This window comes from Misgurnus anguillicaudatus, chromosome 22 (genome assembly GCF_027580225.2).
Source record: "Misgurnus anguillicaudatus chromosome 22, ASM2758022v2, whole genome shotgun sequence".
Lineage (NCBI taxonomy): Eukaryota > Metazoa > Chordata > Actinopteri > Cypriniformes > Cobitidae > Misgurnus > Misgurnus anguillicaudatus.
Window position 1 is genome coordinate 34,401,795 of NC_073358.2, and position 17,633 is coordinate 34,419,427.

A 17,633-nucleotide genomic window follows, 5' to 3' on the forward strand; every position below is an offset into this window, starting at 1 on the left:
TTTGTGCAGGGGAACAGGCGTTCAGCTTGAGTCTTATATACTGCTTATCATTGTTTTTTTATTGCTGTGATGTCTTGTCAAAGCTAAGGGGTGTTACAGTAATTGTGAATGTACTGTTGTGCTGTCACTGACTCCCTCTCTTCCTTTGTTTCTTTTTGCCTGGAATCACTTAAAGGAGCTTCATGGGGTAACGTCTCTGTCTCTATCTCTCTCTCTCTTTTTCACTGTTCGTCCATATGCCTGTCTTAGTGTGAGTCGAGCAATGTGTTGCCCATAGGCAAGTGTTGAAGCATGAGATCTTCTGCAATGTTTTAGCTTTTCCATAATCCATCACTTAGGATCACTTAGCAAACATTTGCTGCCTATGCGCTTGATTCTTCCTTCTTCCATGTCATTTAATTCTCCAGTCTTATCGGGTGGCAGAGGCTATCAATCTATTTCACTTCCTCTAAGCATTCCTGCTAAGGATGGCCACGAGTACCCGAGTGCTCGGAAATCATGACGACACAATATTTGCGCGAATTGTGATTTTTTACAACTCCAAAATATTTTGCACCCGTGAAATCTGGTAATAGTGCCATTTTTGACAGCGGATGATGGAGTACTCGGGTAGACAAAGTGAAGAAATACCTCATTCCCATTCTCAGTAGGTTTCAGTGGTCTGTACTGAATATGAAGCCCTGGATGATCCGTACAGTGCCAGTTGACATGATGATTTGTTTATCTGTATTTTTGCTCTCTGTGTGCATGTGTCATATCATATCAAAGAGAGCCTGTTAAAGTGGATTAGAGTGGCATATCAGGACAAGTTTGGCTTTTTTGGCCAAAAATTGAGGAGCTCAGATGCAAAATCAAAAAATTAGATAATGATATTGACCGAATGCTCTCGACTTGTATTATGTGTTCATCAAATAACTTCAATTCAAATCTGCTTAATCCTGACATCATGCCATTTAGAAATACTGTTTTGTTATTAGAATCTGCTAAATGCCACACTGTTTTACTTTCAGTAGATTATACAAATTCAATGCAATGAAACAAATAGACGTGAATTCGAATGGGGCATTAGAAAGTATGCGAATGCATGCTTGTCACCTCAAATGTGTCATCCTCGCAAATAGATGAAAAATTTCAACTCAGGTGAAGAATGCGCATGATGCAAAGTTAAATCCCGTGAGTTATCTAGAGCAAGAAACAAAATATGAATATATGATGTACTGTGTACACAGCATAGTGAAGTGATGTTGGACTTTATATTTTAAATAAAGGATACCGTACTGCAGTACTGTCAAGTTTAATTTACTTAAGTGCAGTACATGTATTTTTTATATTAAATGGCCAATTTATGTTTTCATGTACGTTTATTTTCGAATTTATTAAAAGTAGATTTTTGCATTAACATACTTCTTAAAGAGCACCTACTTCATTGCTTAAAAACAACGTTATTTTGTGTATTTTGAATAATACGATGTGTTAAAAAACACATTATTTTCCACATACCGTACATTTTTGCGGCTCCAGATTTCCCTCTTTTCCTGAAACGCACGTATTGGAAAAACACTGTGTCCCTGCTGTGGCCAGCTAATCTTAAAATTGTGATTGTCCTGAATACCTCTGATGTCAGCCGGAAATGTGATGCTCCTTACCATGTTTGAAAGATTCGGTCACAATGCAATGCTATCAGGAGTTAACTTACAGGCTGTGAGTCCAAGCGGGAGGAATTATGATAATGTCGGTCTTGTCCACATCACCAATCCCAGGAAGTAAACTGTTGCCTATAGGGCTGGGATAAACGATTATTTTTTTAAACGATTAATCTACCGATTATTATTTCAAAGCATCGATTAATTGAACCATTCATTTTATCAGTCAGATTCGATTCAATATTTCATTGCATTCTGTTAAATTGCTCAAAGTCACGACTGTTTAAAACACACTTGGCCTCACATGATTTTATGGTAAAATGACACTTTTTTGCGTCAATCCACGAGCATTTAGACCATAAGCAAAGCACTGTCACTTTAATTGAGCGTGAGCAGCGCAGCGCAGCAAAAATAGAACCAACGAAGAAACAATCCCAGCACTGCTGCTACAGCGCCGCAAGCTCGTGCTGCTCATGCGGCAGGGTGCATGCTTGTTAACTTGGGCGCTGAAAAAAACATGCGTCGCTTACGCACTGCTCACACTTGCTGTGTGAAACTGACGTGGACGGGAGCCACTCGCGTTGCTACTACTCTACGGCGCCTCCATTTTGCGTCTGACGAATTGACGCGCATATTTTGCATATCGTGAACATATACTAATACACACACACCAAAGGAAATTTAAAAACGTGAATCGGACAATAGGTGCTCTTTTACATCACACAGTTCCTGTCGCCTAACATAGAATAATGTAAAAACACTTTAATGGGATATGTCATTAAAACTGAACGAAAAACCGTGGTTTAAAACACAAGATATGTATTGAACCGTGGATTAACTGTATTGTTTTATTACTACTTGCAATGTTTCTAGTTGCATCTTTAGTGATTTTGCAATTGTTTACTATGTCGTGTCCAAAGAAGACATTTTTTTACAATTGGAAGTTTTTGCCAAAAAAGCTTGTATGCACTTAGAGGGTTTTGCAGTGAAACACAGTCAAATTTGTTAAATATGAAATGACCACAGTGACATTTGTAAAAATAAGGCATTTAAATTACTGACTTATAACATTTTCAACTATAAACTAACTATTATTTCATTATAGTGAAAGAAAACATCTCAGGCGCACTTAGAGTGTTTTGCATCTGAACTGCTTAATTTCAGACATCATCATCTTTCTGCATGCTTACAGATTCACATGAGAGAACTTAGTGTATTGTCATTGCTGTGATTGGCCAGATATTTGAGCGTGCTTTTTGGGGTTGAAGCACAACAGACAATCCCAAAATTATGTTTATGCTACTGTAGTTCAATTTTATTAGATAGTATATGTATATATGGTATAAATATAATGCTATGCCTTTAGATTTATCACCATTTGCTGGCGTCACAGTTCAAAAAACATAAAAATATTGCTTTTTAACTTAGTGTAGGAAAACATTGCAGTATTTTACTTCATGATACTGTATTAATATTTTCATCCCATCAGTCAATATTTTAGTTTATTTATTCACTTTTTTTTAAAATAAAGAAACCATTAAGCACACAACTGAAATCTGTTAGAAAGCTATACATCATTTAGCATCAGATCTATTGCAGATGACTCGTTCTATTTAGCCAAAATTCTAACTCAGAAGTGTTTTTGTAGTATCAGAGTCAAAAATACACTAGCAAATGCAAATGTAAGAGAAACATTACATACATTACATACCGCTGTTCATAAAATACACAATCATAATATTGTTTTAATATGACCCATATATTGATATAAAATGGTATGGTTGATTCCCATTCCTGCTTCCCATTCCTAACCACACTTGAGGTGATATAAATCAGTTCATGACTGTAGAGAGATACATGGTTCAAGCATCTCTTTTTGGTTCGGCATGCTTTAGTTTCGCACCAGATCTTAATCATGTTGGTTTTAAGATCTACGGTCAAATTTCTTTTTCTTGTCATATCTACACTTCATCTCTCCTACAATCATCTCTTCACACTCCGGCATGAGAATCTTTCATCCTGTTAACATCCCTTTGGAAATAAATGGCAGTCGAGTGTCTGTTTCACCCAGCATTCGTCTTTTGTCAGTTTCTGAAACATTCACCTAAAAACACTCACGCAACATCTGCATATGATCATTCAAGTCATTATGCATTTTTACTGTTTATACCCCTAACATCTCTTCATTCCGACTATATGTGCAATGTTCAGAGGTGCTTTCTGTTCCCAGTATGTCATAATGTTTTGCCTTGTGCTTTTGTTCTTCTCATTTATTAGATCACATCAAACTGTAAACAGGTGGGGAACCCCCAATATTCTTTTATCCCTCATTGATAACTTCCTTTATTCTTCATTGTCTTATGTTGACAGGGACAATGTCCTTTACTGTCACTACATATCAGTGGAGTGAAAGTATCTGTACAGGGTTGGAGCCTCTACAATAACACTGGTACCTTTCACCAGAACCTTTGAATTGATGTGATTTCTCCTCTTTAACTTGTGGGTGCTGTGAAAGTTATCAGGGTGTCCACTGAGACGTTATTGAAGCTCTGCTTTGACTTTGGGGGAATAAACAACACAGGCCCTGTACAGTAAATTGCATGCTAGACTAATGTGCATCAGGGAGCATGGGGGGAGTTGCATCACCTTGTCGAGCCCTGCGATTGGGCCAGAAGGAGTAACTTCACCATGCTGATTGTTGACCATGCTGTAAGGTCTCTGCTGATTGGCTGTTGGACTGGTGTTTATTGAATATATTGAAAAATATATGAACTCTGCATGTGTAGATATTAACACTTATCCTAGTTTAGGATTGTTCATTATAGTCGTTTTCTAAGGTAATACATGTGCTGCATCACTTGTTACATCACCTGTTCTTGCCAATGGAAAGGTCAGTTGTACATGTAGGTCATTTAGCCCGTTTTTACAGCTGAATAGAGATATAGGGGATAATAATGTCTCGGTAATAATGATAATTTCTTTGTTTTTTGCTGATTCACCTGAGAGCATCAATCATACATCTGCTAATGCATTTTGTAAACCAACGCTTAATCCAAGAGATCATAGCTGCATCCGAATACCCGTACTTTTACAGAAGAACTAAAAAAATGAGGTGTAGTATAAATACATTTTTCTTTTACTTACTACATCCACCATTCCCCTATTTTGTATGTTAGAATGTTCTATGACATAGTAACGATAACTGTAAAATAGACTTATAAACCTTTTGAATCTGACAGCTTCTCAAGCATCCGTCTGCCTGCTGTTTCATGAATATTTGGCTATTCCGAATTTTCTGCATATTATATAGTAAGGAAGTGCGCATATTCGGATGCAAGGCATGAATCAGTGGTATGCGATTTGACCTCTCAGAATTATTTTGTTCTTTCTTCCATTGCTGCACTGGAAGAACTAAACGGTACCTGCAAACTGATACAAAGTCCTTTACAGCAGGCACACATGCAGTGTTAGGATTGAAGTTAAAGGAAAGCTTGTCGTCATACTGTATGTGGACTTTTCTTGAGGTTATTTGTAGAGATGCACCAATACTAAATTTCTCTACAGATACAATTATTAGGAGTGATTTTTGCCGATATTGATTATAGGTGGTTTTACCTTTAAAGGTCACGTTCTTCCTGATCCCATTTTTCAAACTTTAGTTATTGTGCAATGTTGCTGTTAGAGCATAAATAATATCTGTAAAATGATAAAGCTCAAAGTTCACTGCCAGGCAATATATGAAGAGTTTCGTTGCAAAACGAGATAAATCAATTTTTTAACATTTTTGTCAAAACATGTTTATTATTATGTTATCATGTTATTATTTTGTTTTATGGTGCTACTTAGCAGAATTTTTTAAGTTATGAAGGTTTAAATCAAAACAAACCAACTGCAGTTGAATTGAAATTAATTGGAATGCACAACCAAAAAACGAGATTTCTGAACAATTAAAAAAACTGAGTTATCTCGTTTTGCAACAAAACTCTTCATAAGCCTACAGTGAATGGCCGGTTTGGACTACAGCCCTCAACTTTCCCGTTTGAATGACGTCAATGTAAGAGTTTTTGACTAAACTCCGCCCACATGAATACGTCAGTCGCCAGCTAAGCTCACGGCTGTGCTAAGCTAAGCTGTTGTCGAATCACAACATACTAAACAAACTACACAATCAGAACTCGTTACATATTTCTGAAGGAAATATTGTAATTTTGACAGAAATAATCGGTCGATGGCTGATAATGAGCTTTTATCGGCTAAAACAGATTATTGGCCGATATATCGGTGCATCTCTAGTTATTTGTTTTGTAGTTGTGTAACAATGTGGTTAATGAAAGGTAATTGATTTCTTTCGATAGTGTAGAATTGGTCATTTATCTGCAGGTGGATTAACTTTGAAAGGTGTTTAAACGCATGTGGCATCTCAGAAAATAATGTTTTTTAGTACTTTGTGCTTTTATTAGATTTAGGATTTAGGGCACATGCTATTTGTTTATTCAAATAACATTCAGATATTTTATTAATTTAGTTATTGAATGTGCTTGTCCTTGCAGTTACTTCATCAAATGACACACTGTAAAAAAGGCTTTGCTGCCTTAAAATTTTTTGTTAAATCAACTCAGATTTACAAGTCATGTCAACAGAAATTAGCTGTCACAACTTATAAAATAGAGAAAAGTCTCAACTCACCTGTAGTTATAACAACTCATCTCTAGTCAAGATAAATAAAAAGTTGAAATAACTTGTAAATCTGAGTTGATTCAACAAAAAATTTTAAGGCAGCAAAGTATTTTTTACAGTGCATTATAAGCTTGGCAGTAAAGATTTGGGCATTCAGAGCCTAAAGCATGAAGGATTTCCACTGCACACTTTCTTTTAGCGTAAACTAATATTAGTTAATTTTATTTAGCCTACCTGTTGTTTTCCATGGTGTAAGTGCTGTGTTTGAATGAGTTGATGCACTGTATTTAAATACTCAAGTTAACACATCTGAATTGTGTCAACTTGATAAAAACAACTTAGAAGAAAGACAGCATTGGTTCTTAAAAAGAAACGGTGCCCTATGTTCAGGGTGAGGTTTCTTTTAAATATCATTGGTGGCGTGGTGTTCTATTAGAATCTGATGCACAGCCGCGCTTGGGTTGTATTCATGTCACCTTTTTTAATTTTGCATGATTTCTACTACAACTGTATCATTCGGTAATGGGGTAACATTTCAGATGGAGGCAATTTAGTGCGTTGATATTAAATGTGGTTGCTGCATGCAATACAAACTGTATTTCATACTCTGTCACCAGAGCATGTGCTTTTGTGAAATAACACCAATCCATTACTGGAACGATTTAAAGCTATGACACTGAAAACCATGCATACATTTACTTACAGCTTTAGCTGTCGGTATTTAATCAGTTTGGGTGAGTATTACAGAAGTTTTTGTTAGCGGCCCATTATTGATTTTTTAACCGAAGAATCATCATTTACTTACATTCTCACGTGTTTTGTGTGGATATATATTAATTTTGACGAAGGCTGACTACAGCATGCGAGTATGTTTGATCCTGCATTGACTGACTGTTTGCTTTTTTGACTCGTATAGAGGGACCAAGGGAAAAGACATCAACACCATCAAGTCCCTGAGGGTGTTGCGAGTTTTGAGGCCCCTGAAGACCATTAAACGTCTGCCAAAACTAAAGGTACATTTTCAATGCAGACCATTAAAGGAATAGTTCACCTAAAAATTTTTTTTTTGTCATAATTTACTTGTTCTAAAGCTGTATGAGTTTTTTATTCTCTTGAACACAAAAGAAGATATTTAGAGTTTGGTTCCAAAACGCTATAAATCCATTTTGACTAATTTGGGTTTTCTATACCAAGAAAGTGACAAGATGAAAACCACTATTTTCCGTTGCAAACTTTCACATAGCATCTTTAGATTATAAAAACATTAAAAAATCAAATCCATAATTTGATTTTCAAAGATTTACTAAAAAAACTGATTATTTTTCCGCAAAATGCAATACGTTTTTTTTTTTGCAAAATGCTATAAATGTATTGAATCAATATATAAATGTGCATTCATATTTGCCATGTTATATTCATTAAGTTGACTAGTGGTATACACTGATTAAAATAAATAAACATTAATAGCATTATCAAAACACTTACTTTGTCATATTAAGAACACTGTTATTGCTGCTGTCATCCTTGGGACATTGTCACTGAACTTTTTTGACAGCGATCAGCTGTAAAATGTTTTTGTCCTGCTTGATTTCCGTTGACTTTGAGTAAAATAATGTAAAGTTTTTCATAAGATCTCCTGGGGTCAATGTGTTAGCATGACAGAAGCTTGATGCTGTCTGGAGAACAAGCAACAGCCGGCATTTTCCCTTCGCCCGAGTGACTCTCACTTAAATTATTTGATTTTGATGGCTTACGTTTCTTCCCCGCCACAGAAAACCACCACAGGTTATCAATACCATCAAAATTACTATTTTGTTTTTGTTTGTTTGTTGATCACAAGGTACAAAGTACAGTAGATGAGGAAAACTAGGACTCTGTGTGTATTTAAAGCGCCGTCGTTATTGCTTAAAATGCATGGGATGGTGCACTGTGATTGGTTATGCGGATTTATTGCATTCTGCAGAGAAGGAGCACTGGCGTTTTTTCGCAGTTTGGAAATAAAAGGGAGAAAAGATAACAGAATAACACGGCGGATATTGGATTTTGCGTAAAATTATGAATTTATTTTTTAATACTGACCTGATACAATACTGATTTTGGCAGTAACATTTTTTACAAAATGGCGTTTATCGCGTTTTGGAACCAAACTGCTCACGCACTTTACACTCTACACATTGACTTCTACAGTATTGGTTTTTCCTACTATCATCAAGTCATTGGTTACCATCAAATATCAAAATATCTTCCTTTGAGTTATTAATAAATACAACCAAAAACAAAAGCCAGACAATTTGCAATAAAATAATAAAATGGCTTTCGACTATAATGTCATTTAGATTTACTTTCCAATTTTATATTTAGAAAGACACAATCACAAAAACTTTACAGTTAATACAGGGACTGGCGTCAGTTTTAGCAAAACTGGCCTTTACAACAGCAGAGACTTAAAAAAAAAATTTTTTTAAACTCCAAAATGCATATTCAATAGTAAACGTCGTAGATTTGCAGACAGGCAGTCGATTTATTAAGTGCTAAGTTGTAGATTCGTCAGGGACTATATAATGTATACTGTATATAATTGTTCCCCGTATTAGACTGAAAAAAAATGGTGGTATCGAGGTCATCTATGGCACTGGACCCCTGCTGTTCTACTATAGCCTCATAAACACCTGTGAGCAGCACTGTACTTTCAGATAATTGTTTATTCTCAGTTGTGACAGACGCACACCCAGCATGTAGATTTGTATTGGTTGATGCTTGAGCTCAGTTGTAACGGTCTGTGAAATGATCTTTGTCAGCTTTATAACTTTGGTCTGCTGTTACTAAAGCAAATTGGTTTTTGTGTGTGTTTGTGCTCTCTTGTAGGCCGTGTTCGACTGTGTGGTGAACTCGCTGAAGAACGTGTTGAATATCCTCATCGTTTACATCCTCTTCATGTTCATCTTTGCCGTCATTGCTGTGCAGCTCTTCAAGGGCAAGTTCTTCTACTGCACAGATGAATCCAAAGGCCTGGAGAAAGACTGCAGGTAGGGTGGGATTTAAAGGGATCGGCCCCTTTAGGAATCACATCTGCAGGCATACCAGTGGGTCTCAAACTGTGGTTCATCCGTGAAGGGTTTCAAGTGATTTGTCAGTTGATTGGCTGATTTAAAGAAAACAGACCTAAATAAAAAATATAATTATAATACATGTAAAGCACCAGCTTTGAATTTGTCTACTGATTAATGAACCTCATTGAAATTCATAAAATGGTTGTGCTTGGAATAATGTTTGATTAAGTTTATAACTTTAGTGACATAAGCAACAGTTATGTGGTATGTAAGTGCACATGATTTCCACCTTCTAAGCAAATATTAGTAGTAGGGGTGAGCTGGGCACAATCTAACACGGGGTTAATTGTAACACGGATACTTTACATATTTATACAGGGCTGAGCAATTTGAGCTTTTTGGTCTTTTTATCTTACTGTCAGAAGCTGATCTCCTGTGAGTTTGTGGACATTTTTTATGTGTTTTCATTAATGTATTGAACAAAAAGTGTTTGGAAGCATAAAAGTACATTTCTTCCTCTTATGTTTTTTATTTTATTTCTGAGTTGGGTCTGTAAATTACCAAATCCAACCTTATATTATTTTAATCATTGTCTTGTTACCTAAAACATAACACCACTTTGAAACATGTCAGCAACTCCTAACTGATAGCTGGGATTGAAAACATTTTAGCACAGCAGGGTTAATTAACACAGTGTAACAATTAAGCCTCCAGTATACAATGATAATGAAATGAAAAGACTAAATGTAAATACTATAAATCAAATAATAATTGTTAATACAATATCAGGGGAAATATTTTTTTTGTCTTAATTGTTCAGTCCTTTCAAAAAATCTATTTATTTGCATTGATGCTTAAAGGAATAGTCTACTCATTTTCAATATTAAAATATGTTATAACCTTAACTAAGAATTGTTGATACATCCCTCTATCATCTGTGTGCGTGCACGTAAGCGCTGGAGCGTGCTGCGACACTTCGATAGCATTTAGCTTAGCCCCATTCATTCAATGGTAGCATTTAGAGATAAAGTTAGAAGTGACCAAACACATCAACGTTTTTCCTATTTAAGACGAGTAGTTTTACGAGCAAGTTTGGTGGTACAAAATAAAACCTAGCGCTTTTCTAAGCGGATTTAAAAGAGGAGCTACATTAGGGGGCGGTTTCCCGGACCAGGATTAGCTTAATCCAGGACTAGGCCTTAGTTTAATTAGGAAATATAACTAGTTTTAAACAACATGCCTTACTAAAAACATTACCTGTGTGCATCTTGAAGTAAAACAAAGGGCCCTGATGTATTTTAAGATCTGTAAGTGAAAGTTGTTTTCAGTTTGGAGAGCTCTTAAAAGTGTTTAAGTCTAGGACTAGTCTAATCCCTGTCCGGGAAACCGCCCCTTTATGGCGTAATAGCACTTTGGGAGTACTTCGACTCGGCACAGTAACACCCTCCCTCTCCCATTATGAGAGTGAGAAGGGGAGCGGACTTTTCAGGCGAGTCGAAGTACTCCCAAAAGTGCTATTACGCCATAAAATATAGTTCCTCTTTTAAATCCGCTTAGAAAAACGCTACGTTTTATTTTGTACCACCAAACTTGCTCGTATAACTACTCGTCTTAAATAGGAAAAACGTTGATGTGTTTGGTCACTTCTAACTTTGTCTCTGATTGGTGCCATTGAGTGAATGGGGCTAGGCTGGGTGCTGTCGAGGCGTCGCGGCGCGCTCCGGCGCTTGCGTGCGCGCGCACAGATGGTGGAGGGATGTGTCGACAATTCTTGGTTGGGGTAATAACATATTTTAATGTTGAAAATGAGTAGACTATTCCTTTAAAACAAGGATGGTTAGATGAAGGATCATGGATGGATGAATGTTTGGATATCTATCTATTCTATCTATATTCACCTTTAGTATAACGACATACCGGTAATGTTATTGAATTATTTGTGTTAAAAACAAATTTTTCTAGCAGGTGTTACAACAAACCCTCTGTTTGTTACAATGAACCCCACCTATGGGGTAACATTTGCACTCCTGCCACTTTTGGTGTAATTGTATGATAATGGTAGGTCCCACAAACAATCTTTAAGTGTTCATTTATAGCAGACACTCGTGTGTTATGATTTTGTAAAAAACTTAAATATTTTTTGAATGATAGAGCCAAAGCCAAAAGTGTTAGGTTGTGTGCCCCACTCTCCCCCACAGTAGATCATTTCAATATCATAGCAATGAAACAGAAGTCTGGTGAAACTATGTATTTGGTTAAATCGAGGCTTTGTCATATATAGGATTTAATAAACTAAGCATAATTTGTACACTGTTTAAAACTGCAGGAAATTGTTTTGAGGTAGTTTGTGATTTTCCTGCGGCTCAGTTGGTAGAGCATTACGCCGCATTCAGACAGCCAGCGATGTTATCGCTGTGTGTCGCCCGTCTCTTTCAATGAGGCATTTCTAAATCTGCTTGTCATACACAAATGAGTACCATCCACGCCAATAACTGACGAGAGAAGGATGATGTGAACTCCAATGCTTCGTTCTCATTGGTAGTCGCTCCCGAAATTTGCTCGACATTTGCATAAAGTTAAACTTTTCTCAACTTTCTCGCGTCGCTGGACACGCCCATACGGTCGCCAATGGTTACTTTCGCTCGTGTTGCCGGAAGTCGCCCGGTTTCCATTGAAATGAATGAGATTGCGTCGCTCTGCTACTGCTGGTCGCTGGCTGTCTGAATGGGGGGTTATGTTTGGTCTTGCATGGGTTCGATCCCAGGAAACACACATACTGATCAAATGTAGAGCTTGATAATAGTGTGTGCTTAATACATAAGTAAATGACTTTCTTCACTTAAACACAAACTAGTTACTCAATATTAAAATACCATCATGTTATCTTTTTATATGGGGGTCAACATGGCCAAGCTCCAGAACGCACATACTGTACATTCATCATTAAAGTAATCCAAATGACTCCAGTGGCTAATATAAATCTACTGAAGTGAAAACAATACGTTTGTGAGAGGATTTTAGAATTGTAATACATGGGGGAACCATACCTTTAAAATTCGACATGGATTTTTGGTCTGTAATTTGTGTCTTTGTCATTGTGTGTTTGGTTATAAGGGGGCTGTTCTTGGATTATGATAAGGACGATGTGGCGGCTCAGCCCAGAGAGTGGAAGAAATATGAATTCCACTATGACAATGTGCTTTGGGCATTTCTCACTCTCTTCACCGTGTCCACTGGAGAAGGCTGGCCCACGTAAGTCATCATCTGGAACATTTGTATACAAATTGTCATAGAAATGCTTGGATATTTCACATTATGCCTGATAACCAGTAAATGGTTGATTTTTACAAGCAACACGTTTCAATGTCTATGTAAATCTAGTTAGCAATTGACAGAGGCAAAAATGATCTAAATCAAATAAATACGTATATTTCAAACTAACCAGTATGATAAAAAAGTGAACTTTATGAAACTTGTATCCACAATAACTGATACAGTACTGTTGTACTGTGCATCCCCACTACGACTTTTGTCAGTGATTTTTGTTCACAGTTTTATTTTATAAATAACTGTTACTATTCAGGATCTTTTTTTGTAAAGATTAAAAGCTTCTGTCCTTTTCAAACACATCCCTTGTGTCTTTTGACCCCTCATTGGCCTTTTATCCTCTCACTTTAAAGGCTGTAATCATTTTGAAGTGGTGCCCTTTGAGTCTGATATTTGAGAGATATTGGTTGAGCACAGCTTTCAGGAGACAAGCTAGGCAGACATTCGTGAATCACTATCTGCTTTATGGACGCCCAAACTCAGACAAATGAATGATTTTGTGATTTATTTTTATGAGTAGTTCACAAGCTTCTGCAAGCTCTTTGTCCCTCTGCTCTCTTAATTTTTCATAATTGGTCTTAAACTATTTTAATATGATTATTATTTTCGTAATGCACAATGTAAAAATGCTAAACCGGTAAAACTAGGATCAAAAGCCATAATACAGGATGGAGCCAATTGCTTCAATTTCATTACTTTGGCTATATCACTAATAAAACTAAAAACATTTTATTACATTGTATAACATCAATCTCAAACTGGTTAAAGCCATCCAATTAAACTGGAATTTCATTATCTCATGACCTGCTTATTAGAGTAAGGTTACACAACAGCAAAAAAGGATAAATAGGATACTCTTGTTATTGTACTGTAATGTAATGGTGGATTTTTGTCTACACACAGGGTTTTGAAGCATTCTGTGGATGCCACGTTTGAGGACCAAGGTCCCAGTCCAGGCTATCGGATTGAGATGGCCATCTTCTACGTTGTCTACTTTGTGGTCTTCCCCTTCTTCTTTGTCAACATTTTTGTGGCCTTAATAATCATCACATTCCAGGAACAGGGTGATAAAGCCCTGTCAGAATGCAGTCTGGAGAAGAATGAGGTAACAATGTTCGGAAATAGTCACATTGAAAATCCACAGTACAGTATGTTACCATATCAGGTTGTTCCGACCTAATTTTGGTTTAAGTGCTTGGACACTTTAACCACCCTATACAGATGTCTTTGCATTATATCAGAAATAAGTTGCATTAAAGGGACAATATGTAGTTTTTTAAGTATATTTTATTTGTCAAAATCAATGTCTTTATTCATAAATATGTCCTCATTGGTGTCAAATGACCTCTGCCAATTATCTGACTTTTCTTTGTAAGCTTAGAGTATTTTCTCTTTATTTACATTGAACGGGTAAGTCCAAGAAGGCTTCCATGTCGAAATGTTCATAGCCTTTGTGTTTGCTTTCTGTAGTGCAAGAAATTTTGTGTGATGTTATTAGGGTCGGGAAGCACGCTTAGTCAAGAGACCAATCAAAATTCGACCTTGCTATTTTAGCTTTTTATTCTCTCTAGGAAGACAACTAGGCAAATGTGATTTTTAAACAGCACATTTTATCATTTAAATCCCATTTAACATTAATGGAGATCTGAGGGGGCAGGATATTGCCGGTGAGGGGGCAGATGTCCAGGTAGGAGATTGTGACAGACAAATGCAACAATCAGATTCCTGTGACTGTGACATACAAAACATAAACACAAACTTATACACTGACACGCTTTGACTAAAGACACGCGATATTCCCAGCCGCCACATGGAAGAGCAGTCAGCAAGATGTCTTTGCCGTGTTTCCTCCTGAGGGCCCATTAGACGAAGCCCAGTCATCTGCATAGTATGTGCTGTTCCGTTTTCTCCCTCTCCGTATGCCTGCCCAACATGACTCACAAACTGTGCCAGGAACCCAGACCTCAAGAGAAGTAATTTATCATCAAGACTCACGGCAATGTAGCCAGAAAATATCAGCGCCATTACGAATCAGCAGTAAGGAGCGTGTCTACTAACCGACATCCTTGCCGGGTTGCGTATGTGTGGGGCGGGTCTTTTAAAAGAAGGTCCAGATTCTATTGGGGTAAGGGCGTGTTTGTTTAGGTGAACTGAATCTGCATTTGCTGGTTTTCAGAGAGCCTGCATCGACTTCGCAATAAATGCCAGGCCGCTGACCCGCTACATGCCACAGAAGCAGCAGTCCTTTCAGTACCGCATGTGGAAGTTTGTGGTCTCGCCACCTTTTGAGTACTCCATCATGATCATGATTGCCCTCAACACTGTGGTCCTGATGATGAAGGTTTGTCTGCCATCATTTGAGAGTTTTCGTAATATTTTCAATACATACCTCTTTACTTATACCTGTATGTCTGTGAAAACCCAGTTTGGGGGAGTGGTTCAACGGTGTTTCATGCATACTGACTAATTAACACTGTTTGAGGGTTGGATTCCTCATGCTAAACATAGGCAAAGTGTCAAAAAAGCAGTTGGAAGTGTAACAGAGTATTTCTGTGCCAAATGTACTTTGCCAGGGTTTGTACGTTTCGGAAGTTTTTTCGAACATGAAAGATTCATACCAAACAATCTTGCTTAATTTCTTTAATGGGCAATTTCACTGCAGGAAGTACAGTTGAAGTCCTTATAGGTTTTAGCAGTACAACATAAACAAGCGGCTTTCCTGGTTAACACGTCAACACTTTCGGTAAACTCCACTAAGAATAAATAACAACAAAGTACTTTAAATGTAGTTTATTTATATAACAAGCAAAATAAACAACACATAGATTACCAAGGAAACCAAAACATTTGTTATTTTCAACGAGGTATTTGTTCAAGAGTTCAGTTTAGCAACAAGTCAGAGCATAAAAAAACTGAAACCGGAAATAAAGCTCGGACCAGACGCTTATAGAACAGTCCTTCGATGGACGTCGATGACGTAGCATCCTCGAAATTCTGGCTTCTGAAGATCCTTCCTTGACATTGAGAAACGGCTTTGTTTGTGGTGTGCTGTCTTTGACACATCATGGCACACCACACACTATAGGAGCAAAATGGTTAAATCTAGGATTTTTCATCCTGATGTTTGTGGTCTATCACATTTTGAAAATCTTATAAGATGTAAAAAAATCTTTTGGTGTGTACCCGGCATTAGACATCAGATGCCCAGATCAGAAAAACTGAATAGACTAGAAATGTGTAAAGGAATTAATCTATAATCTTTGTATGCTTAGAATTAGTCAAGGAGGTTGGTATGATTCTTAAGCTTCCTTCTGTAAAAGTTTGAAGAATTGTGCATGATGACATGTTCAACAAATGCATATAGGGTGTCAGCGTCATAGATTTGCAACATTTAATGCAAGTCCAGACGCTCTATTTAAAAATGTTTTGGGTCAACCTTTGGAACAGCCTCAAAGCTGAAACTTATCAAATCCTATCAGAGGTCCAGCATGTCTCTGTAACACACCAGTGGCTTTGTTGTCATTAGTATGAAACATGTTAGCCCTTGAACACCCCCACCCCCCCCACCCCTGCCGCCACATAACAAATCCCAATTTAACCCCTGCATTTAATGTAATTTCTGCATTACATTAAATGCATTTCACAGACAGAGTTGCATATTATTATCCAATGCAGAGTAGATAAATCAATGCGAATCCCATCAAAACTTTCAATTTTCAACTTTTTTTTCAATTTGTCTTTACCTTTTAGTTTTACAGGGCACCTGAGTTTTATGAAGCAATGCTGAAGTATCTCAACATCGTCTTCACTGCTCTGTTTTCAATGGAGTGTGTCCTCAAGATTATCGCTTTCGGACCCTTGGTAACTAGTTTCATTTACATTTTTTACGTCACAATATCTTATCAATTGTTCCAGTTTGAGGAGCCCTTCACACGGAAAGACCTTCTTGCATTTGTAAACAGCTCAATGCAATGAAAAGGAACAGAATGCAAGGTTCTCAAGTCCATTTATCACAGACCAATAATAAAAAAAATAGTGCAGATGAGCACATCCTGTGCCAAGGGCCCCGGAAATCCCATTAAGGATGAATTTGAACAGTAAAAGTATCTCTGCCTTATCTCTCTAATTCTCTTCATCCCAGAATTACCTGAAAGACGCCTGGAATGTGTTCGACTTTGTGACTGTGCTGGGAAGCATCACTGACATCTTAGTCACTGAGATTAAAGTAAGTAAGAGACAGTGTGCTTTTCTATTAGAAGTCGCAGAGCAGGCAGACAGCATTCAGACATAAAGCAGACACATCCAGACACAAACTGACAGATGATGTGCCAGATCAACATTACAGTTTCAGCCGTAAGATCAGCAATGAGAGGAGCTTGCTTTACTAATGCAGACAGTACTGGGTCGGGTTTGTGCTGCACATGCTTAATGTTTTAATGATGTTCCCCAAGTGTTTTGGTGTATTACAGTGTGTATGTCTAGATGTCCATGCCATTGTCAACAGTTGCTACTGATGTAAGTGTGTTTGTATTGTAACTATATTTGTGTGTGATGGCTGTTCTTGTTCTCCTGTCTCTCTCTTTTTCTTTGTCTCTCTGCTTTCTCACCCATTAAATGTCTTCACTTAAATCTTGGCTCGCACCTGCCACGATTTAACATCTTCATGTGTAGACTACGGTGAGTTGCTCTCTTGTCCTTGAACTTACATTAGTTTCGTTATTCAGGGAATGAATTAACTTCACTGCAGGCGTATATGCCACATTATAAGATTCACATTTGCTAAAAAATGTTATGCCATTTTTCAGTATGTAGGCATGTAAGTAGATCTGATTTTGAGTTTGAATCTTTTTAGAGCGATGATAGGCTCACCATGATTTCTCCAAGCAGGATATGTTCATATATCTTAATATAAGATCATTTAGATGCCAATTTAAGT

The 17,633-nt window shown here is 37.2% G+C and overlaps 1 protein-coding gene across 10 annotated transcripts in view; it reads left to right on the plus strand.

Annotated features, from left to right (window-relative positions):
* The window catches only part of cacna1ba (calcium channel, voltage-dependent, N type, alpha 1B subunit, a), a 160,375-nt gene that overhangs the window by 109,828 nt on the left and 32,914 nt on the right, over nt 1-17,633 (plus strand). For all 10 annotated transcript variants that reach the window (XM_073861032.1, XM_073861035.1, XM_073861033.1 and 7 more), the window contains 7 exons: nt 7,237-7,333; nt 9,186-9,346; nt 12,485-12,622; nt 13,601-13,802; nt 14,874-15,038; nt 16,448-16,558; nt 16,839-16,922. In XM_073861032.1, coding sequence (XP_073717133.1) covers nt 7,237-7,333; nt 9,186-9,346; nt 12,485-12,622; nt 13,601-13,802; nt 14,874-15,038; nt 16,448-16,558; nt 16,839-16,922 — 958 coding nt within the window. The remainder of the gene's footprint in view (nt 1-7,236; nt 7,334-9,185; nt 9,347-12,484; nt 12,623-13,600; nt 13,803-14,873; nt 15,039-16,447; nt 16,559-16,838; nt 16,923-17,633) is intronic.